The 19,552-nt window shown below is 49.8% G+C and overlaps 1 protein-coding gene across 1 annotated transcript; it reads left to right on the top strand.

The window, feature by feature from the left end:
* Window positions 1-11,205: 11,205 nt before the first annotated feature.
* On the top strand, window positions 11,206-12,759 carry LOC124683633 (berberine bridge enzyme-like Cyn d 4). The gene has a single exon (XM_047218114.1). It carries the CDS (start codon window positions 11,206-11,208, stop codon window positions 12,757-12,759), a length of 1,554 nt encoding a protein of 517 aa, XP_047074070.1.
* Window positions 12,760-19,552: the final 6,793 nt, after the last annotated feature.

Genomic DNA, 19,552 nt, shown 5'->3' with positions numbered 1-19,552 from the left:
TGCAATGGATCTCCTCTCTTCCCCCCCCCTCCCCCTCCCCCCCCCCCCCACCCGCCCACAAAAAATATGCAAGGAGTAGTGGAGGGATCAAGAGGAGGATCAAGTTCTTTTAGATCAAAAATGGATGAGAGAAAATAGATAGGAAAAACTAATGTGGGCGAAGGACGGAGAAAGGTATAAATATGAGGGCACCACAATATAGTTGTTGGCCTGGAAAACGGTCAGATTCGTTAGCCAAACCGGTACTACCGTAAGTGAAACTGGCACTACCTCTCGCGCACAAAACAACACAGAAACATGAAAAAATGTGGCCTGAACCGGTACTACCGGATTTAGATTTAGAACCGGTTGTACCAAAATACTAAATCAGCAAACAACAAATCAGAGGAAGAGAGGGGAATGGAACTGGCCGGCATGCGGTGCAGCGAGCAGCAGCAATATCAGCGCAGCAGGCGTGCGGGGCCAGCGCATGCGGGGGTCGAGCGATCCCGCGGCTACGGGTCAACGCGCGGGAGCAGCGCTAGCTAGCGCTAGGCGGGGCGGCGCGTGGGGGCGCGCGAGCGCTAGGCTGGGCCGACCGGGTGGCAGCCCACTACGGGGTGCTGCAGCGGCCTGGCTGGATGGTGCGGGCGCGGCCCATAGCTGGGCGGTAGGTGTAGGAGAGGAAGACAGACTGGAAAATAGATGGGCCGGCCGGTAGTTTCGGCCCAACTACCGGGCTGATACCTGAATGGCACACAGGCTTGCAGTACAACTGCCGGTAGTGAGCCGGTACTGTAGGCGGTAGTACCGGCCGACCCAACAAGACTTTTTCTCTTTTTCCAAACATGATGCAACCATAAAATGCATATCTTGAGCTAGAAAATTCCAAATAAGGTGAAATCAATTTTTCTAGAAAGAGGACGACGAGAGCTACCTCCACGCATGGTGAAAACATGGCAAAAAGTGGAGGATGATTTTCTTATGAATTTAGAGGTGCAACCTCTCAATACGATAAACCGGGAAAATCGTCCAACTCGAACTCGAACACGCAACATGAGATGCATCCGGAATCCGTTTTCGATGAGCTAGAGTTTGTCATGAGAATGAACACAAGCTCTAAAACATCTAATGAATAAGAACCAACAACAACCAAAAGACACGATGCAATGCATGCAAGGTTTGAGCTCTATCCGATGATGCGACCAACTATCCCTACCGAGCACAAACATTGTCCTTGCGCATTCCGCTCGAGCCGGAAATCTCCATCTTCATCCCTCTTAAACATTGTACATGCCACCGTCTTCATCCAATATACACGCCACCGTCTTCATCCCTCTTTGACACCGTCTTCATCCGTCTTCTTCATTGCACTCGATCTTCTTCATTTTGCAACCTTGAGACCAACATATGGCTTAAACATTGCCTATGGACACGACCTAAGAGAGAATGTCAATACAACCATTAATTCATATAGATTATCATCAATTACCAAAACCACACATGAATATTTCATGTCCTTTCAACCTCTAAACGTACAAGACTGGTATCGATGCTAGAGTACGCAGCGGGACTCAGGTACTCCTAAGTCCGTTTGCACTATGCAAACCTAAAACGGTTATTTATAGAAAAGTTGTAGCCTGTTTTTAGATCAAAGGCCAAAAGGCCCGACGTTAAATTAATAACGCCCTCAACGGCGACAAGGTACAAGAAGCTGAACCCAGCTTACAACACACACCCACACGAGCTGCCAAACGGCTACAACCGGAACCTCGAACGGCGATCACGACCCTTACGAAGCCTACGAAGACTCGGAGAAGACACCGGACAACAACAGTGTCGGGTCGGGGCTCACCCAAGGGAGAGCCATCGAACACGCACGTCGTCAACAGAACTCCCCGCCGCGGGCAGCGCCACCAGTGACCGACCACCACTGTGCATCGACCACCGCCGTTCGGATCCCAACAAGCAGCACCCGGGAAACTCGACAAAGATGCAGGGGACGGCGCAAGCCTTGCCGATGGTCGCCAAGCAAAGAGCCAACATCATCCGCAGAAACACAGTGAGCTCCAAGGCGGCGTCTTCAAGAAGAGCACGACACGAGAGCGCCGTCACCGCCCGATCCGCGGATCTTAGGTTTTCACCCGAAGCACAAAGGTCGACGAATACCGAGCCTCTGCCCCACCACCAACGGAGAGCCGCGAACTGTGAGCTCCAAGGCGGTGTCTTCAAGAAGAGCACAACACAAGAGCGTCGCCACCGCCCGATCCTCGGATCTTAGGTTTTCACCCGAAGCACGAGGAGGGTCAAGATTACCACGGTGGCGCCTTCAAGAAGGCCACGACGTCCGCTGACGCCGACACCACGGCCCAAGGGAGGGCGAGGGTTTCCCCTCGGTAAACATCGACACCTCCTCCACAGGGAACGGGCCACCGCCAGACGGCCCCCGCGCCACTGCCACAGAACACTGCTCGCCGAGTACGTACCACGCCGCCCTCACGACCGTGGCACCGACCAGCTCCTGAGCTCCTGGCTCGCCCGCCAACCAGCGAAGCTCCCACCTTTCCAGGGCCGCCGCCCCGGCGTCCAAGCTCTTCCTGCTGCGAGACCGAAGAAGACAAGCACCACATCGCGAGGGGGAGGAGCTGCAAACCGACAACCCCCGTGGCTGCCGGGCACGCCAAACCTGGAGATGGATTGGGCCAAAGCCCGGGGCCCCTGCCCAGGCCCGCAATCGCGGCGGCCAGAGAGCCCATCTAACCAGATCCGGAACGCCGCCGCACCGCCGCCACACCGGGAGGGCACCACCAGCCAGATCGGCAACCAGCAGCCCCCATGGCTGCGGGTGCCCACATATCTGGGGCGGAGGCGGATGGGGTCGAATGGGGCGTTGGCCCCTGCCTCGGCCCGACTCGAGGTGGCCAGATCGAGATCTGGGCCACACTACCCAGCACCTCGCCGGGAATCTCCGTGACGGGATGGGCGAACGCTGCCGCCGGCCGCGCCCTGCCGCCCCTGGCCTCGCCCGCGGCGCCCACGACCTCCACAGGCCTGCCGCACCTCCGAGCTCGCGCCGCCCGCCTCAGGCCGCTCCGGCGAACCGTCGCCGCCGCGGGCACGCCGGTACCACGTAGTCGCCACGCTGTTGCTGCGCAACCTCGCCGCCGCGCCCTACCAGCACGGCGCCCTCACCGGCCGCGAAGACCCGCGCCGCCGCCACCGCGCGAGGGAGCAGAGGAGCCCCGCCGCCGCCGACGCCGCGCGGGCTTTGCCCGGCGACGCCCTCAGGCGGCGGCGAGGAGGGAGGGGGAAGGGTGGGGAGGGGCTAGGGAGGGGCGCCGCCAAGGAGCTCCCAGGTTGCCCGCGGGGGCAACGCCAGGAGCTAGGGTCTGTTCCAGTGGATTACATTGTCTGTACGAAGATGATAAGTTCAAAGCATAGTCGATTCAGACTATTCTTAAAATAAAAAAAAACAGTACGAAGCAATCTCTTAAAGTTTTGAAGAGGCTAAAACATAGTGCGTAGACATAACTTGATGAATTTAAGCATTGTGGATTTCAGACTGTTCTAATCAGTATGAACAATATCCATGTTATCTTCAGCGGGGCGACGTATTTCGGAGGTGTCCCTAGCGTCCGTTTGTGTAGGGTTGAATGGTCGAAATCGACCAACGTCCGTTTGCGTCTAGAGTTGTCCCCAGCGGGCCGCATAATTTTTTCTCCATTGATAAACCCATAATTTAATTTAATAAAAATACATAAAAAGACTTAAAATGGCTAGCAAGGCCCGCTAAAACCTAGCTATGGGCTACTGCTCATCGTCGCTGATGAGATCAATGAACTCCGACGTCTGCCATGGAAGCTAGTACGCCGGCGGTGGACGAGGAAGGGTAGCTTGCGGCAACTGCGGCCAGGCTGTCAGCGGCGCAGGAGGTTGTGGTGAATGTGGCCACGGATCCCAAACCGTTGAAGGAGCAGGAGTTGGGGCGCAAGCATTGGAACCGTCAGCATGGCTGGAGGAGTCGCCGGCCTCCCCTGCGTGAGCGCCGACTCGCGAAGCTGGATGGCGAGCCCGTCCCATATAGCGAGCTCGTTGAGCTTGCGATTGGCCAGTTCCATGGCAATGGCCTCCTCCTCGCTAATGTCCGGCGGGGGTCTCCGGATCCCATGTCGGCCCGCCGTCGTCGTGGTCACTGTCTCCGCCTTGGACATGGCCGCCCGACGAGGTCTCGCACTCGGCCTCGGCAGCGTTGTCGTCCTCATCCTCGTTGTCCTCATCCTCATCATCGTCATCGTTATCGTTCTCGTCTTCTTCCGCGGTGATCTCGCGGTCGAAGTAGTTGAGGTCGCCGAGGTATCCCGCTGGGCGGCGCGCGTCGAACTCCCACGTCCCGCACGAGATCCAGTTTTAGGAGTTGAGCGCGTACGCCGGATCTTCTCGGAGATCGGCCACCAAGATGGCTCGGCGGCAGCGCACCTCGTCACGGCGCTCTCAACCCTCGCGTGGCACGGGGGGGGGGATCGACACACGCCTGGAGTTCAGGTACCGGCCTCCTCCAGGCAGGTTAGCATATGACCATGGCATCGTCCGATTTTCCTCCCAGAGGTGGCGTGCGAACTCGATGCGGACGTACCGCCGACCCACGGCTTCTTGCTGGACCGCGAGCCGCTAGTCTTGTGGTCGTCCTTGGTTTTGCGGAACGGCCAAGATTTCTTCCTCATGGCATCGGTCGGGTGGATACGGCGGACTCCGGCAATGGTGTGGTCCAGAAAATGGACGCCGCCTGCAGACATTTAAAAGGCTCGGATGCCATCTCGCCTTCAATGTCCTGCCCTATCTGCCCACCAGCGCACGTGCGCGAAAGTCGAGGCGCGCCATTAATGCGGTCCAGAGAAGCTGCAGTGCGTCCCGTAAGTCAGTGGCGGAGCCAGAACTTCAAACTTACGTAGTCAGTTTAGAGTTGTGTAGTCACATACATATATTTCTATAAAATTTGCATAATTTTCTTTTTTATTTCTGCTTGTATACCTAAAAACTGTGTAGCCAGCTGACTACACAGCTTGTATGTGGCTCCGTCACTGCTGTAAGTCATGCCACGTTAAAGATGAAGCATCTGTGTCGGTGCCAGGCGGGTCCATGCGAGAAGCGTGCGGATAACTGCTGCATTCACGCAGACGCAAACGTGGTCTACGTACCGCATATTTAGACCACGTTTGCGTCTTGGCAAACGGACCAGACACTATGCGTCAGCTTGTAAAACAGGGTATAGACACATTTCCGATCCGCGAGATCGCAAACAGTGAAGCGTCTGTTTACATCGCTCCATTGGAGATACCCTTAGAGCATCTCCAGTCGCGTCCCCCAAATGAGGTTTGGGGGACCGCGGACAAGAAATGGGGAAAAAAACTGCCCAGTCGCGTCCCCCAAAGCTAATTAGCGCTTCATTTTGTGTCCGGCGTCCCCGGTAGAGACTCTATGTATAGAGTCTCTACCGGGGACGCCGGACACAAAAACAGCGTCCACATGCATGCATGCAGCCCCTAGTCCCCACATGCTAGTCTCTTTCCCCACACTTTCTCTCACCTACTTTTCGCACATGGGGTGGTCCCCTCTATTAAAATGCATGCATCCGGATGCTCTTTGAGGGACGCGGCTGGGAAGGGTCTCTTTTTTGTACAGATTTTTGGTCTCTTTTTGTCTGGCGCGGTCCCAAACGTGCCCCAAATCATTTGTGCCGGACGCTTTTTGAGGGACGCGACTGGAGATGCTCTTAGCTCTACTGTGGACTTTCCGAGCAACTCCGAAGGACGAAGGTTCAGCATCTTCACCTCTCCAGTCAACCTGCCATTGCTGCATTGTTTGTTTGTAACTTCGACTAGAATAATTTTGGTCAAATTGGGCAGCTAGCCCAGAAAGGCACCGTACCACAAGTAGCCATTTCTTTTTATGGGGGGCATTACTTGTACATTTTGATATCGTTCCACATTAATGCAAATGCCGCCACTAGTCCACTACTTACTATGTATACCCTGTCATGCATCTTCGAAACTTACATAAATTTTACAAGTGACCTTTCTGAACTTCTTAGGGAACACACCGTAGACTCCCTTTCTTCTGAAACAAGGAAAAATATTTATCATTTTTATTGATTTTAAGAGGAGATATCAGAATGGTAGCCTAGGACAAATCCTAGGAAATTTTCATAAAATATTATATTATTTTTCTTTAGTTCAATAAATATTATGTATTTTTGTTATTTTTTATAAATATTATACCGTCAGGCTCGGCAATCTCGAAAGGGACTCGTCGAGGCATAGAGGAACCCGAAAGGTGGCTTGTTAGAGCATCTCCAGTCGCGTCCCCAAAGCGTCCTCCAAAGCAATTTGGGGCGCGCCGGACCAAAAAACGGTTCCAGCCGCGTCACCCAAACCCGTTTTTTGTCTGGCGCGCCCCGATACGGTGTCCGGCGCCCCGAGCCCGTCCCCGCCCCACATGGGACGCACCGGGGACGCCGGACACACCGAAAAGCGAGGCGAAGCGACGCGGGACCGACGCGTCAGCGACACAATAAATTTTAACCTAACCGTCGCCTACCTCGCAACGGAAGTTATTGACGCGCAACGACGGTGCAGTTCCCGCAGCGACGGTGCAGTTCCCGCAGAGGCGCAGCGACGCGTCTCGTTGCGCCTAGCTCTGCGTGTCGGCGTTAATGAGCGCCACCACTCCCCCGCCTCCCACCGGCCTATAAAAAGCGCCGCTTCTCATCGTCCCTGTCACACACAAACCCTAGCGCCTCTCTCCCCAACCCTAGCCGCCACCATCTCAACAAGAGTCGACGCCATGTCGGGTAGAGGCGGAGGCCGAGCTCGCAGCCGTGGTCGTGGTCGTGGCCACGGCAGAGCTGCACGCTCGCCGTCGCCTGCCACGCCGTCGTCTTCATCGTCGGAGATGGACGTGGAGCCGGGCGTGCTGTTCGAGTTCGTCCTCGTCCTCAAGGGCGACCCACGCGACATACAGAGGCTGCCGGACTCCTTCGCCGAGTACGTCGCCGGCGACGACCGCCCGCGCACGATGCATCTGCGGGAGGCTTCGTGCGGCTACTACCGGTGGATCGTCGACGTGATCTACGACGCGCGCGGCAAGATGTACCTCCACATCGGCTAAGAGAAGTTCGCACGCCACCACAGCCTCGAAGCCGACTTCATCCTCCTGTTCTCCTACTTTGGCGACAGGACATGAGCGTGAAGGTCTTCGACGAGACGCGCTGCCACCGCGACTACCACGGCGACAACACCGACGGGGAGGATGACTGATGATGAAGATTGTTGTTTCTTCGCAGTGAATACATGCACGGAAGTTTCTGGATGTTCGTCTCATCGGTAGAACCAACAAGGGCACCATCTCTACTGGATTTTCCAGTTTGGGTGACTGGGTGTGCCCTCGAGTGTTCTTTCTTAGCAGCGAACACAGGAAACCTTCGATGCACGGCCTAGTTAGGTTTAGTTTTTTTTTTGCAAAATTTTATATTTGTGTCGATCATGGTTCAAACTATGTATTAGTTTGTGGAAAACCATGTTCCAAATTGTGTCTTCCTGTAAACCACGTTCCCAATTATGTATTAGTTTGTGGAAATTGAAATAAAAATGCCAAAAAAAGTATTTTTAATGTTTGGGGGCGGCGTTTGGGGGACGCGGCTGGGAAGAAACGTCCCCCAAACACGGCACGAACGAAACACGTCCCCCAAACGCTCAATCCGGCGCGGTTTGGGGGACGCTTTGGGGGGCGCGACTGGAGATACTCTTAGGGTTGAGAAACCTTAAAGGTGACTTGTCAGGCTAGAGAAATCGTTAAAGTGACCTGTCTGGCTAGGAAAACCGTGAAGGTGACTTGTTGGGGATAGAGGAACTTCAACGGTGGCGAATAGTGTGTTTTGCCATATGGAGGCTTGACAATCCCCCAGTGCAGGGAATTACCGTACTATAATTCGATAAGTATTTAAGTATCGAACCTACGAGAGGCTGAAAGTAAACTATCTATTCTCTAAAACTCCATAATCCACTTATATGGTCTTTCATGCAAAGCAATAAACTAAATTGTGTAAGGTACGTTTTATTTTTATCTAGCAAACAATAAATTGCTAAAAGTAAATACTACAAGTAAAATATTGCATGCGAGTCAAGAAGGAGCAGGTATCTAAAAGAAGCAAGTGTTTAGGCAAATTGTTATTTTATTTGTTTGGTTGCCACAATTAGTGAAGCACATGGATAGTCTTTTTGTTGTTTCTTTTAAAGAGAAGCCATTGATAGGTGAAGCCATAAACATGTGCAATTACACACGGAGTGATCGATTCTAAGGCCATTTCCGAGAAAACTAGAAATTTATTAGGACATTAAGTCCAACCACCGTTGTAAGTTTTAAGTTTCCTATGCTTATATCTCCCGTTAATTAAGTATGAATTAATATAGCATGCATATTTAAGACTTGGGATATGGTTTATGTTAATCTTCTGCTATCCCTCCTCCTATCTTCATGTAATGGTGACAGCCTTTTGCATCTCCCACATATGTATGCAATCATATATCAGTACATAAGATCATCATAGAATATAACATATACTTATATGCAACCAACAGAAAACTATTTAACACTTTCAATAAACATGATACTACTCAAATATAGACATAGAGACATAATAGATATGGGAAACAATAGATTGCATCACACATCATGTTTGCCAAGAGATTACACAAGAGGTACATGGATGATGTTGCTGGAGGTGTTGATGAAGATGTTGATGATGATCACGCGGGGTTGTGGGGGGGGGGGGGGGTTGGAGTCCATCGGAGGCGATTACGGTAGAGGTCCCCCTCCGAACTCCTTCCGTCGGCAGCCTTCTGGCCTTCTGTATTCTAAGATCAGGTCGGTGTGTTATAGAAGGTTTTAGGTTAAGACGGAGAGGATGTCGGTGAAATCGATGACATCCGAGCAACGAGGTAGGTGGCGCGGCCTAGGTGGGGTCCCGTACCACCCTATCTTTCTCAGCCTGTTGACCTCTCGGTAGCCCACTTTAGCTCATTTTGTTCGTCTCAAATAATCCGAAGCGTGTTCTCTGACCTTACCCTTTTTCGAGTCTCGTACCTCCTAAAAAGTCCAAACACTAACAATAGGTTTTTCTAACACACATAGTTAGAACTAGAAGAGAGGAGATGGTTTAGAAAATCTCTGAGATCATTCAAAACATTGGTAATAATTATTAATATGATCCAAATATGTGAGAATATGTGACAATAAACTACAACGTTCATTGATACATTTTACATACATCAAGGCTCCACGATATATATGACGGTTGGGTTCGTCTAGCCCAAAAGGTATTAGTCGGGTTAAGCCAGCCCGACAACATAATATTTTGAAAAATAAAAAAACTTGTAATATTTGTGGAAATAAATGAAAAATAAATAATATTTTAAAAAGCTAAATCCTATGGCATTATACATTAGCTAGCCTACCTTCCCAGGATTGCATAACTCAAAAGGCTTAGCGTGTCAACATCGACATCCCTAAATAGACTTTCATCCCGTTTTATAAATAATGCCGCAAACGGCCACATCATCACTTACTCTATTATTCTCGCAATTATGATGAACATGGAAAGTATCGATGATGAAAGACCATCATATCATGCCCTTGCAAATTTTCCACGAGCACTATTGTAGACATCGCCATCCTCGTTTCTCTTTTCCTAGCCCAAACTTTGGTTACCGATGGAAGCTTCGGTTTCCCCATTGTTTTCACAGTGCGAGCCTGCGGCAGGATGGCCGTAAGAGCATCTCCAACAACCGTGCTAGTGAGGGAAAAACCACTATTTTAGTGCGCGTGTGAATGAAGGACGCGCTCCAACAAACGGCACGAAAATAGAGCGTGCGCGACAAAAAAAACCGTAAAGCACGCTAAATTTACCGCGCTGGATTCAGGGCGCTATATAAAAAAAGGCTTGCGTAGATCGACCAACCGCCTCACCACCGAAGCGCCACTCTACCGTTCTCCACCGCCGACATGCCTTCGCTCCGCAGCTCCTCCACCTACCATGGCGTGCGTGCCCGGCCTGCGGACAACTTCTACGCGAAGATCCGCGCCGCCGGCTACCGCCTGACGCTCGAGACGTTCAAGACCGTGCACGAGGCCGCGCGCGGCTACGACACTGCGGCGTGGCAGCTCGGCCGTCCACTCTGCGATGTCAACTCCATGGCCTAGCGTAGAATGTTGGTGCCTCTGCCACGCCTTGTCACCAATGAGGAGAGGCAGCGCTAGTGCCAGTTCGCCATTGTCACGGCGGACGAGCACGCCCTAGCAGCATGGCGCGAGAACTTCCCTCAGGACATCGTCGACGAGAATGAGTTCTTCAAGCAGCAGTGGCCGGAGCGCAAGACGGCTAGGCAAGCCAAACGGGCACGCAAGGCATTCATCTTGGCGCAGATGGAAGGCCCGACCACCATTGGTGACAAAGATCCTCTGTGGGCGGATTTGTTCTCGTCCACCGTGTGGAGTTCATCCGACTCCGACATCGAGTTCGACTACTAAATATTTTTCAGTGTATCATATTTTCCTGTTTTCTAGTTTAGTTTGTCGCATGTGTATTCATTTGATCTATGTTTCAATGAAATTTGCACCGACATCTGCCGCGCTGCATTTTTTCGCGTATGGTGAAATGCTGCTATTCGTGCGAAAATATAGTAAATCAGGCGCTGTAAAATTGTTTTAGTCGCGCGCATGTTTTAGACGCATATTGAAGATGCAGTAAGAAGTCGGAACCCTACACGAAAGTACATGCGCTAGTAGCTAGCGGTAAACCGGATCACCTGTTGTACTAGTACATCCTCTTTACGCGCTGCGTTGTGGAGGCAGGAGCGTTCCGAGATCATATCCCACAAAGATCATGTCTAAATCCTGTCACACAAACTATCTAGGATGCGATCCCACGTATAAACAATTTATTTTCTTATCCAATCAATAATCTCCACGCGTACGGCGTACCCGTTGGAATCGTTGACCGAGACTTTTGCATCAAGCTAGGGCCGGCTAATGAATTCGCGCGTATCCCCGCAAGGTCATAGCTCGGGTTTTGCTGCAGTGCAAGTAGCACAACTGAGCAGTTCGTTGTATATAGACAGCTTAGGCCAGGCCGTGTTTAAGCACAACACTCTCGCTAGCTGCGAGAAGCAAAAGATGGCTATGCGCAAAGGCTTCGCACTCGCGTTCCTTGTGAGCTTCTTGTCATGCCACCTGATCCCGGTACCTTCCCAGGCTTCCTCTGATGGCTTCCTCCAATGCCTAAGGGAGAAGCTACCTAGCGAGCTCGTCTTCGAGCAGGGCTCCAGCAGCTTCACCACCGTGCTGGTCTCATCCATCAGGAACCCCAAGTTCTTCACCAACACTACGGTGAGGCCGCTCTGCATCGTGACGCCCACCGACGTCTCCCACGTCCAGGCCGCCGTGCGCTGCGGCCGCTGGCACGGCGTGCGCCTCCGCGTGCGCAGCGGCGGCCACGACTACGAGGGCCTCTCGTACCGGTCGGCGCGGTCCGAGGTGTTCGGGGTCGTCGACCTCGCCAAACTCCGCACCGTGAGCGTCGACAGGTTCGAGTCCACGGCCTGGGTCGACTCCGGCGCCACCGTCGGGGAGCTCTACTACACCATCGCCAAGAACAACCCGCGGCTCGGGTTCCCGTCCGGTGTGTGCTCGACCATTGGTGTAGGCGGCCACTTCAGCGGCGGCGCCATCGGCATGATGATGCGCAAGCATGGCCTCTCCATCGACAAGGTCATCGACGCCAAGCTGGTCAACGCCAACGGTGATCTCCTCGACAGGGCCGGCATGGGGGAGGACCTCTTCTGGGCCATCCGAGGCGGCGGCGGGGAGAGCTTCGGCATCGTCCTCTCCTGGAAGGTCCAGCTTGTTCATGTCCCCTCCATAGTCACGGTGTTCAACATCGGAAAGGCGCTTGACCAAGGCACCGTAGAGATCCTCACCAAATGGCAAGAAGTCGGGCCATCACTCACCGACGACCTCACCATAAGGGTGATCGTGCAGAGGGACCAAGCCCTGTTCCAGGCTCTATTCCTCGGCACGTGCAGGTTGCTAGCGGTGACGATGCGCAGTAAGTTCCCCGAGCTCAACATGACGACCGCTGACTGCCACTCCATGACCTGGCTCGAGTCCGCGGCCTTCATCAACTCCGGCAACACCGACGTGGAGGCGCTCCTCAGCCGGAACACGAGCCTGAGCACCTTCACCAAGAACAAGTCCGACTACGTCCGGACCGCCATCTCCAAGCTCGACTGGAGCAACATCATTTCCTGGTTCGAGATGAACGCAGCCGGGATGATCATCCTCGAGCCCCACGGAGGGTTCATGGGGACCGTACCAGCCGCCGCCACGCCGTACCCGCACCGCAACGGCGTGCTCTTCAACATCCAGTACATCGTGTTCTGGCAGGGCGACGGCACGGCGACCACTACCTGGCTCGCCAACTTCTACGAGTTGATGGGGAAGCACGTGAGCAACAACACGAGGGAGGCGTACGTGAACTACCGGGATCTGGACATCGGGCGGAACGTGGTGGTGGGCGACATCAGCACGTTCGACGGCGGCAAGGTTTGGGGCGAGAAGTACTTCATGAGCAACTTCGAGAGGCTCGCGTCGGTGAAGGCGGCCGTCGACCCCACTGACTATTTCAGAAACGAGCAGAGCATCCCGCCTCTGATCCAAGGTCAAAAGTGAGCACAGTTTACTTTCTCCAATAGCGATCATCTGATTTATTAGTTCCATCCTTCATGATGAGTATGACTACCGGTTAGGATTTGCATACTTTCTTGAATAAACAATACCAACTGGTTTTATTTAGCTAGATTCTGTCGACGTGCATGCTTACTGAGATGTATGTTCATTTACTCGTACGGATTGTAAGGCCTCATTCTAATTTGTAAGAGCATCTCCAACAGAGACGTAATAATCTGGCCGCTGCAAAACCAATGTCACGCACGCTGCAAACAGTTAGCGCGCTGCGCCGAAATTCCCTTCATCGGACACGCTATTTGGCAGCACGGGTGGTCCGCTGAAAAAGCGCCCGCAGCGGACGCGCTAATTTGCAGCGCCAAAAACATATTTTGATTTAAACTAGTTTAAATAGAAGATCTACAGCGCCAGAAAAACATTGAAATACATAGATAATAAAAATAGTCTACTTGTCGTCATCGTCGGAGGTGGTCGCAGTCCAAATGTCGTCCCAGCGAGGATCATTTTCGCCCCAAGTCGTGTTCGAGTTCTCGAGCTCGAACTCGGCGATGGCGGCGCCTGGCGGACCTACGCTGCGCCCTGAGGTCCGCGAAGAACGCCTCCGTGTTGTCGACGTCGCTGGGGAACTGCTCCCTCCACTGGCCTATCAGCTCTTCGTCGCGCTCAGCGATGGCAATGCGGGGTTGCACCTGGCGGTGGCGGCAACAGTCCTCCTCGCTGGCGAGGCGCGGCGCGGGCACCAGAAACTCTGCCTCCTCCAGCGATTCGACGTCCTGGAAGTTGAGGTCGCGCCGCGGGCGCCGGAATTGCCACGCGCCCGCTTGGTAGACGCGCGTCACCAGCTCCGGCATGGTGAAGGTGCCGAGGGTGACGCGGAAGCCGCCGGCGCGAATTGATGACCCACAAGTATAGGGGATCGCAACAGTCTTCGAGGGAAGTATTACCCAATTTATTGATTCGACACAAGGGGAGACAAAGAATACTTGAAAGCCTTAACAACGGAGTTGTCAATTCAGCTGCACCTGGAAACGAGACTTGCTCGCAAGAGTTTATCGGTAGTAACAGTTTTATAGTAGCAGCGGTAGTGAAATAACGAGCAGAGAGTAACAAAGACAGCAGTAGTGATTTTAGTAAACAGCAGGATTAAAATACTGTAGGCACGGGGACGGATGACGGGCGTTGCATGGATGAGAGAAACTCATGTAACAATCATAGCAGGGCATTTGCGGATAATAATAAAACGGTATCCAAGTACTAATCAATCAATAGGCATGTGTTCCAATTATAGTCGTACGTGCTCGCAATGAGAAACTTGCACAACATCTTTTGTCCTACCAGCCGGTGGCAGCCGGGCCTCAAGGGAAACTACTTGGATATTAAGGTACTCCTTTTAATAGAGTACCGGAGCAAAGCATTAACACTCCGTGAACACATGTGATCCTCACATCACTACCATCCCCTCCGGTTGTCCCGATTTCGTCACTTCGGGGCCATTGGTTCCGGACAGCGACATGTGTATACAACTTGCGAGTAAGATCATAAACAATGAATATCATGATGAAACAATAACATGTTCAGATCTGAGATCATGGCACTCGGGCCCTAGTGACAAGCATTAAGCATAACAAGTTGCAACAATATCATAAAAGTACCATCTACGGACACTAGGCACTATGCCCTAACAATCTTATGCTATTACATGACCAATCTCATCCAATCCCTACCATCCCCTTCGGCCTACAGCGGGGGAATTACTCACACATGGATGGGGGAAACATTGCTGGTTGATGGAGAGGCGTTGGCGGTGATGGCGGCGATGATCTCCTCCAATTCCCCGTCCCGGCGGAGTGCCAGAACGGAGACTTCTGGCTCCCGCGACGGAGTTTCGCGATGTGGCGGCGTTCCGGAGGGTTTCTGGCGACTTCGACTTCTCTCCGTGCGTTTTTAGGTCGAGGCGAATAAGTAGTCCGAAGGAGGGCGTCGGAGGCCGGCCGAGGGGGCCACACCACAGGGCCGCGCGGGCCCCCCGGGCCGCGCCGCCCTATGGTGTGGGGCCCTCGGGCCTCCACTTCAATTGCCCTTCGGCTCCGTTAGTTTCCTGGGAAAATAGGGCCTTCGCATAAATTCCGAGGTTTTTCCCGAAAGTTGGATTTCTGCACAAAAACGAGACACCGAGAGCGGTTCTGCTGAAAACAGCGTTAGTCCGTGTTAGTTGCATCCAAAATACACAAATTAGAGGCCAAACAATAGCAAAAGTGTTCGGGAAAGTAGATACGTTTTGGACGTATCAACTCCCCCAAGCTTAGCTTATTGCTTGTCCTCAAGCAATTCAGTTAACAACTGAGCGATAAAAGAACTTTCACGAACACATTTGCTCATATGATGTATATATTCTCATGTTATGGCTAATACTTAAGCAGTTCATAATGAGACACATGCAAATAAGATCATCTAACAGCTATGTCAATCATGAAGAGGTACCAACAATTAATAATAAGCATCATGAATCATGTATATAAGCAAGATTGCAATGTTCATAAGAGAGTATGATAAAGTGGTATCTCGCTTGCCTGTATTTGATTGGCAAAACATAAATGCCCGGGCACCTCTGGAGTTCATAGAAAGACTAGAAGTAGTGATTGTCAAAAGATAAATGCATCAAAGTTATACCACAATCAATCATATTTTGAGACAAGCATATTATACTAAGAATGACAGTTGTGCTCTCAAGATAGTACTCAAAGAAATAATGGAGACACAACATAAAAGTAAAAGATTGACCCTTCGCAGAGGGAAGCAGGGATTAACATGCGCTAGAGCTTTTCATTTTTATAAAGCAGGAGTAAAATTATTTTGAGAGGTGTTTGTTGTTGTCAACGAATGGTAATGGGTACACTAACTACCTCGCCAACCGGACTTTCAAGAGCGGCTCCCATGAATTATTTGCATATTTATGTGGCACTCCTTCCAACCTTTCTTGCACAAACCATGGCTAACCGAATCCTCGGGTGCCTGCCAACAATCTCATACCATGAAGGAGTGCCTTTTTATTTTAGTTTTATTATGATGATGACACTCCCCCCAACCTTTGCTTACACAAGCCATGGCTAACCGAATCCTTCGGGTGCCGTCCAACAATCACAAACCATGGAGGAGTGTCTATTTAAGTTAATTAATTCGGGACTCGGGAATCCCATTGCCAGCTCTTTTTGCAAAATTATTGGATAAGCGGATGTGCCACTATTCCATATGAGAGTCCGTCAAAAGTAAATGACAAGGTTGAAAGCTAAACACCACATACTTCCTCATGAGCTATGAAACATTAACACAAATTAAGAAGCATTTTGAAGATTTTAAAGGTAGCGCATGAGAATTTACTTGGAATGGTTTGAAATGCCATGAATAGGTATTTATGGTGGACACTCGGAATAACTTGGTTTTCATGTGTTTGGAGGCACGAGCAGCGTTCCCGCTCAGTACAAGTGAAGGCTAGCAAAAAGACTAGGGAGCGACAAATCAAGAGAGCAGTAGCTGTCATAATCATGCTTGCGGCAAAATAAATTAACTGAGGCATAAAAGTGATACAAGAACTCTGAAGCAATGTAAATCATTGAGGCTTAATTGACTCTTGTTCAGTCATATGCATGCGTGAGCATGTGCCAAGTCGATATAAATGAATTATTCAGAGGAGGATACCACAATGCCATACTTACTTATGAATAAAACAATGCAAGCAAACATCCATGACATGCTACTCATATTAATAGATTGGAGCTAAACATGAGAGATCATAAACTACTAGACTTTCTCAAATAACATATACCTCACATGAACCAACTAAGCATGCTCACATGGATGAGTATATGTACAAAAATGAAAACAAATAGAGTTCATACCAGCCTCTCACCACAATCGGATTGTCGTAGATCGTCATTATTGCCTTTTCACTTGTGTAGCTTGGATAATATGAAATGAAAACCACGCTCCAGCCACCGAAGACCATTGAACTCATAAAGAACTTTACAAACCAAAGAAGAACAGCAAATATTTTTGGTGTTTTCAAATTTGAGAATAAGAACAAGAGGAAACAAGCAAACAAAGCAAAATCTTTTTGGGTTTTCTTATAGCAAACTAGCAATAGCAAATAAAGCGAAACAAATGCAAGAAACCAAAGCAAACAAATGGTGAAGAGAAACAACAGAAATATTTTTGGTCTTTTTGTGTTTTGGGAAAGAAACAAAGCGAAAACAAGAAATAGCAAACTAAAAGAAACACAGAAAAGCGAGATGGCAGAAATCTGCCAAAACCTGACAGCAGTACAGAAATCGATTTTTACAAAAATCTTACGTTGCTCAGTTCAAAAAGTGTTCAACTAATGAAAGTTAGATAACAACCTGGGGAACCTGCACAAAAATTTGCAGCTCAAAATGACGCTCTGGCTATTTCTGAGAATTTTTACGGTAACGTTCCAGAATCTGTTTTCAGGCAGCACTTCCCCAAATATCATCTTCCTCTCATTAGAAAACCACTCAAACGAACAAAGCAAGTATGTGCAAGTATCCAGCAACCATAATATGCAAAGAATGAGTGATGCCGGTATACCTCCCCCAAGCTTAGGCTCTTGGCCTAAGTGGAGTTCAACCCCAACGAGGGTCGTTCCTCGCCGGTGGGTAGTCCATGGAGTAGTCATAGTAAAGCTCCTGCGCAGAAGAAAAGCGTGGAGGCTCCGCATATCCACCATGTTGATGCGAGGAACTTGCTGCATCGGATGATGAGTCGAGGTGCTCCTCGACCTCTATGTCGTCTCTTGCATGTTGGCCTCCTCTCTCTATATGTGCATCCAGTGCACCTTCTGTGACCGACCAATCTCCCCTGAGAAACTCCTTCCATCGCAAATCATCTTGTAAAGATCCGAGAGTTCTTGCGGCGATCCCCTTATCTTCTCGCACGACCCCCATTGCGGTATTCTAATTGCTGCACAAAAAGCACTAAATGGCAAGTTGACAGTTTTATTGTAAATTTTATACTTGGACCGTGGGGTTAGATCGCGACCAATTAAACTTGAAGTCCTGCACAAAAGCCATAGTTAATTTTACGTATTGTCTTGGTTCTCCTTCAACAAAGTCACTCAGCCCTGCACGAGAAATTAGAGTTTGAACATCTTCAAATATCCCCGCGCTTCTCATGAAATCCGCGCACGGGTAGTAAGAGGGGTATACTCCCTCTTCACGATTGACTATCATAACTTGTTGGACTTCCAATTCTTGCTGGTTCAAGTGATATCTATTCCATTCCATTTTCTGAAATTTCAACAACCAATATAAAAATTTGATTTGGTGACATAAAATTGAGGGAAACTACCATAGGAACTTGCTAGAGTACTAATCATGCATCAAAACTAGTTTCTACCACTTAGAACAAGCATGCAAGCTCACTAAACATGTTACCTACAGCAGCAAAATATTCAAGATATACTCAACCAAACGAAATTCTACTTGGATGGGTGGAGGAGTCACATACCGAAGAGCAAATGTGCCAAATTTCAGACAGAAATCTGGGCTGAGCAAAGAGATCGAGAAATCTGGAGCTCTGGAGCAAAAACGCGAGAGAGATGAACTTGGTACGAGTTTTTTCGGGAGAGAGAAGGTGCTGGGAGAAAGAGATGACAAAGTGGGGCAAGGAGGGGCCCACACCACATGGTGGCGCGGCCACCTCCTTGGCCGCGCCGGCCAGTGGTGTGGCGCCCTCTGGTGCCCCACAGGTCATCCTCTGGTGCTCCCAGGTGCCTCGTCGAAAAATAGGACCAACGGTATAATTTTCGCGAATTTTTGAAAACTTTGAAAAATGCACATTTTCTGGGTATTAAGTTTATTATTACTGGCCAGGAAAATTTTTTGAAATCTCAAATCAACTAAGAAACTTTGCAAATTAAAAGTGCTACAGCAACTAAAGCAAGTGGAGGAAGAAAGAGATGTTGTTTACCTCCTCTATGCATATAAAAGGTATTTGTTAACAAGGTTGATCAAGTCTTGCCACCAAATAAATTTTACATAGCATATGAAGAAATAAACCTCAAATCAATCATGTTACCTTGAATTGTATTGATATGGATCCAATCACAAGAGTTTGATATTCTTCTTTAGGCTCATATATAGGACAATCGATGGTTCCCACTTTGATAGTTCTCACATGAGAGATAGTATTAACTCCGCACGCTTTTTCAATCCTCTTGGGGAAATAGACGGTGTGTTCCTTATCATCAACATTGAAAGTAACCTTTCCTTTATTGCAATCAATAACAGCCCCTGCGGTGTTAAGAAAAGGTCTCCCAAGAATAATAGACATATTATCATCTTCGGGCATTTCCAACACAACAAAATCGAGTTAATATCAAGCGAGTTAGTAGTAACTTGAACAGGAACATCCTCACATATACCAACAGGAATAGCAGTAGATTTATCAGCCATTTGCAAAGATATATCGGTAGGTATCAACTTATCTAAGTAAAGTCTCTTGTATAGAGAAAAAGGCATAACACTAACACCGGCTCCCAAGTCACATAGAGCAGTTTTAACATAATTATTCTTAATAGAACAAGGAATAGTAGGTATACCGGGTCGCCCAACTTCTTTGGAACTTTGCCATTGAAAGAGTAATTAGCAAGCATAGTGGAAATTTCCTCATTGGGGATTTTCCTTTTGTTAGTAACAATATCTTTCATATACTTTGAATAAGGAGGCAATTTAATAGCATCAGTCAAAGGGATTTGCAAGAATAA

The sequence above is a fragment of the Lolium rigidum genome, chromosome 1 (assembly GCF_022539505.1).
Source record: "Lolium rigidum isolate FL_2022 chromosome 1, APGP_CSIRO_Lrig_0.1, whole genome shotgun sequence".
NCBI lineage: Eukaryota > Viridiplantae > Streptophyta > Magnoliopsida > Poales > Poaceae > Lolium > Lolium rigidum.
This window is presented reverse-complemented; position numbering and strand designations above follow the sequence as displayed.